The sequence below is a fragment of the Rutidosis leptorrhynchoides genome, chromosome 1 (assembly GCF_046630445.1).
Source record: "Rutidosis leptorrhynchoides isolate AG116_Rl617_1_P2 chromosome 1, CSIRO_AGI_Rlap_v1, whole genome shotgun sequence".
In the NCBI taxonomy this organism is placed as follows: Eukaryota; Viridiplantae; Streptophyta; class Magnoliopsida; order Asterales; family Asteraceae; genus Rutidosis; species Rutidosis leptorrhynchoides.
In genome coordinates, this window is record NC_092333.1 from 379,012,392 (window position 1) to 379,017,760 (window position 5,369).

At 38.0% G+C, this 5,369-nt stretch overlaps 1 protein-coding gene across 1 annotated transcript; it reads right to left on the minus strand.

Moving 5' to 3' along the window:
* Positions 1 to 281: 281 nt before the first annotated feature.
* On the minus strand, positions 282 to 5,123 carry LOC139900609 (uncharacterized). The gene is made up of 4 exons (XM_071883379.1): positions 4,628 to 5,123; positions 4,298 to 4,483; positions 3,591 to 4,174; positions 282 to 368 (listed from the first exon to the last, which is right to left on the minus strand). Exons 1-4 carry the CDS (start codon positions 5,121 to 5,123, stop codon positions 282 to 284), a joined length of 1,353 nt encoding a protein of 450 aa, XP_071739480.1.
* Positions 5,124 to 5,369: the final 246 nt, after the last annotated feature.

The window sequence follows — 5,369 nt, forward strand, 5'->3', positions numbered from 1 at the left end:
CTGACATCTTTTCTTATCGATCTATTTTCGTAAATGAAGAAGATAAGTGAGAGCTTACTGACTGCATCTTCTAATATCATACAACAAACAACTAACATGCTTACAACCAACAAGAATACGAATAATGACAATATAAGGATCGGCGGCTTGTACGGGAATACGACCCTAGCTGATTGGGCTAGGATCTACCGATAGTCCTTCCTACCAAGTCTCTGCATAACTATCCAAACGCAACACATGCATTCTTCTATGCTATACTAAACAGACTGTAGGACTTGGACTCAACCTATCCTAGCCTCAGTTGACCTTATATGAACCTGACCTTGCCTAGCCTCGGTGAGTTGCCAACTTTGCCTAGCCTCAGTTGGCTTCAACACATCATGCATATAAAACATATAAATCACATAGCATGCAACTATCTACTAGTATGGAAATCACTATACTACACAAGGTAATCAGAGTAATCTACAGTAGCATGATTTGCTACTTAAACTCTATTCGAAGATAGACCCACTCACCAATTACCAGCAACGACTCAGATTCTGACTACTGAGCCTTCTCCTTATCTTTTTCACCTGAGAATAGACATGACATGTATGCTCTTGCCCCTTGTATTTAATATGATATACTTAACTGCCATGTATGCTCTTGCCCCTTGTATTTAATTTCTTTTTATCTATGTGTTTATGTTTATTTATTTATAATATATTTATATATTTATATTTACATTGCATTGGTTTAGATATAACTGGGCAAGAGTATGTTTTGGCATCCCTGGATAGCATATTTTGATAGTTGATCTAGTATGAAGGTCATACTCAGGATGCACTTCAAGAAACTTAAAGTTTTTGATATATTGTTCTCGAAAGTCTGATTGACCATATCTATGTTTTTTTCTTTTCAAAACAGGGGTATGAAAATTAAGATCGCGAGAAAGAGATGGTACATGCCTAAAATATAAACATTAACATGTAAGCATTAATTTTATTATAATGATCAATTTTAGCATATGTGAAATCACTTGTTTTTATTGTTTTTAAGAGAATTAGATAAATAGTTGCAGACTTACCTATAGATTTATTTATTTTATTTTTTTTAGTGTTAAACTTTCATTCATTACTTTGTTGCATCATTCATTCTCATTGTGATCGAATAACATGTTTTATTGTGTTTAGCAACAATTCATGGGTAAGGTCCTTCAACAATGGAATAGCTGAAGGTTTAAGACTACAATTCCTGTATTTATATAGGATGTTAAGACACCTTTGAAGGTATGATGCCAAGTTTTTTATATGCAGTATTACTACTTGCGTTTCCTGTCTAATTCATTTTGTATTCCAGATTGGGACCACCCATTTGCAACTGGTTATACCTTGGAGATCGACAATTGAGTATAGTGAGAAGAAGGCTCTTTCATGAATTGGCATTAGAGATCAACAAATGATTTTTGAGTAGTAATAATTCTCAAGTGCAACAAGGTTCTGAAAATAAGTTCATGTTCCTTTTTTATATTTATCTATGCAATTAGTGTATTACTCTGTATTATTTTAATTTGGAGAAACTTCAGCAATGTTGTATCGACAGAAACGATGGTTGGTGTATATATATAATATGATTTGGTTCAGATTTAATAGTGTTGTCGTGGTTTGTCTAATCATATGTTGGCCAACAAATTTGTGGTTTGATTTTTAAGCATACATCAGCTAGTTCTAGTTTAATATGAATTAGAAGAATTAAAAAAAAGGTGCTCTATACTATATAAATAGACTGATTGTGATGTCTAGGAACCGGCCTATATACTCATAAACTAGCGCCAAATGAAAGTTGCAACCGGTCTTCATATTGTCAATAAGACCGGTTTTGTAACACGTCTATTTGATATTTTACAATTAGACCTGTGCTATCTAGACGTGTTCAAAAACACGTCTAAATAGCTTTTTCAACACGTCTACTTGACTTTTTTTGTAGTAGTGTAACACTAAGATTCGGGTTTATTTTTGTTATTGGCGGGTTTTGGGTTTGGTGGACAAGTGTAAGTTTGTAAGACTTGCAAATGGGTGTAATCACAAATATTGAGTGATTATTGAGGTGTTGGAAGCCTTTAGGGTTCATTCGGTTGACTAATTTTGAAATGGGTCAAGATTAGGGTTTTGGTGTCAAATTGGGCAAGACAAGTGTTTAACACTTGTGTTCAGGTTTAATTGGCTTATTAGGACCATTCTCACTTGTGTTAGTGATTATTGGTTAGTTTTGGCGCGGTTTGAGCTTGGAAGTGCAATTTGGGTCGAAATTGCACTAATTGTCAATTTGGGTTGATTTGTAAATCCACCCTAATTGTGTTGTTGTATTTGTGATTAATGGAATAGGTACTTTCCTTTGGCGAGTTGCGGAATTGGATTGCACTTCATCGAGGCGTTAAGGTGAGTGTAAATTTACTATGCACATGTGTTTGTGTAAAATGGGTGCGTGTGTGTAGGGTGACCCTTGTTCGGGTTTACTCTATGTTCGTGTGAGAGAATGGGCCTTGTACTTTGGGTCCATGTGATACGCTTACACGTTGTGGGTTTTTACCCTTGGTGTTGTGAATTGGCTAGCGTTTTGGATAACCCTTTTGGCGATGGGTTGCTAGCATTTGTTGTTGAGGAAATGAATCTCGGTTAGTGCGGATTCATGATGACTCGGGTTGGTTCGGTCATCTTGGTGATGAGGTGGTGAATTTCGGGTTGTGCAAATTCACTAAGGCTCGGGTAGTTCGGCAAACCTCGGTTGTAGAAGTGGTGAAGGAAGTGAATCTCGGGTAGTGCGAATTCACTAAGGCACGGGTAGTTCGGCCGACCTTCATGTAGTTTGGGTTAAGGGGTTAACCTTGTCGTTATTGTTGATTATAGTTGTTATATACACGTATATACTTATTGTTGTGTTGTAGCTAATCTTGTGACATTAGCTTGGCGTTTACGTAGCGTGTAGCTACTTTGTGTATTGTGCTCTTTTGTAGTTTGTTTACCATGCGGGGACGGTATGTGTTATTTTGATGCTTGGTGATGCGTAGCCATTTTATGCATATGTATGTGTATAGTATCTTTACATTCACTAAGCATTAGCTTACACTCTCGTTGTTTACATTTTTATAGATTTGCATGAAGGAGGTGGCTCGAGTAAGCGTGGGGACTAGTGGACTTGCGTAGTTTGCTTTAGAAGATGTGCTTTTGGATCGATTAGGATTGGGTAGCGTATCCCCAATCACCATGCTCGGTTTTGTTGGACATTAAAATAGTCGGGTCGTGTTTACCCGTTCGGATATTTAAACTATGTATTAAATGTTTTAAAGCTCATTTAACTTATTATTGTGTTAAAGATGTTTTTGGAAACATAAATGGGACCTAAATATTAATGTATTAAAGAAAAAAAAACTACGGGCCGGTTTAAATACGGGTTGGGTTGTTTCATGAGAAGTATGAAGCACCCTGCAACTGATCGAATAAATCATCTATTCTAGGCAGCGGGTACTTATTCTTTAATGTTCTCTTATTCAACTCCCGATAATCTATACACATACGCATGGTAGCGTCTTTCTTCTTAACAATTAATACCGGTGCACCCCAAGGAGAAGAACTCGGCCTAATAAACCCACGATCCAATAGATCGTGAATTTTTGACATCATTTCACAAATTTCTGAAGGCGCTAAACGATACGAGGATTTGGCAACTGGAGTAGCTCCAGGCACCAATTCAATATTATACTCTACTTCTCTAACCGGCGGTAACCCTGGTAACTCATCTGGAAACACTTCCGTAAACTCAGAAACTACTGGAATATCGGCTATTGCTTTCTTTTCTTTCTTACAATCTACTACATAAGCTAGGAATGATTCACACCCTTTGGATAAAGATTTCTTGGCTTTCATCATTGATATCAATGGAAAACTATACCCACCCCGTTCCGCTCGAGCTATAACGCGGGTTCCGTCAGCTAAATGAAAGGAAATCATTTTCCTATCGCACTTAATACTAGCTCTAAGTGGGATCAACAAATCCATTTCTAACATTACATCAAAACTAGGAATGGGTAACACTAAACAAGTCATAGGAAATGACTTTCCTTCAATATCAATACTAACCCCAGTCACAAACGTTGTGATGGGTGTGATCTTTCCATTACCTACCTCTACTCTAACTGGTTTAGGCAGCACAGTAGCAGGTAAATTTAATTTAGCACAAAAGTCTAATGACATAAAAGACTTATTTGCACCACAATCAAACAATACACGAGCAGGTATTGAGTTGATTAAAAACATACCGGTGATCACTTCGTCAGTTTCTGTAGCCTTCTCAACTGACATCCAGAAAGCTCCGGCCTCTGCTGTGGGAGGGTTCTTCCTCTTCTGCCCACTCGAGGTAGTAGACCCTCCAACTGATGCCGAACGCGCACCTAACCCTGCCCCAGAACTCACACTCTTGGACGGAAAACTTACAGCACGATGCCCTGGTTGATGACAACTCCAACACACATTTCCTAGAAACGAACACCTTTGGGACTCATGTCCTACTGCACCACATCTCAAACATCTTCTGGTAGCCTCTGAGCACTAATCATTATGTGATGACCTACACATCTTACACCATTCACCTCGACCTGAAGCAGTTCCAGAACTACCATGTTTACTTTTACCCTTCTGTCTATATCCAGATGATTTCTTTGACTTTTCACTGGATTGACCACCCATTTGACCACTCGGAGTCATCACACTCCCTGTCATCATTCCTCTTACCGCTTTTAAATCACTTTCCACCATTCTAGCTATAACAAAGGCATGAGACAAACTCTTTGCTATCCTCACTGACATTCTGTATTCTAGCAAGATCACATTAATAAAATGTTGAATCCTTGATGCTTCATCTGGTACCCACTGAGAGACAAATCTCAACTTATCCATAAACTGACCAATCACTTCATTAATTAACATCCGAGGCATAATTCTCATTTCTAAAAACTCAGTCTTCAATCGGTTAAGGTCGAACGAGGAACAATACTGTTCACCAACTTTCCATTGAAATTGTTCCCAAGTAATCTGCTTAACATTCTCCTTTCGAATACTTGACGTTAACGCATTCCACCAAACCATAGCTCTACCCTTTTAAAATCTACTAGCATACATAACCTGTAACTCCGGTGCACATTGACAGGCTTCCAAAGCCCTTTCAACCTCCATCAACCAAATCATAGTTTATGTCGGGTCAGAACTTCCCTAATATTTTGGGAGTTTGCAATCTAAGAACTGTTTGTAAGTACATTTCTTATGGGGTTGAACAAAGGATTGTTGGAACATCTGCGTTTGGTACGGTTTCACTAACATTGGATTTTGAAAAGG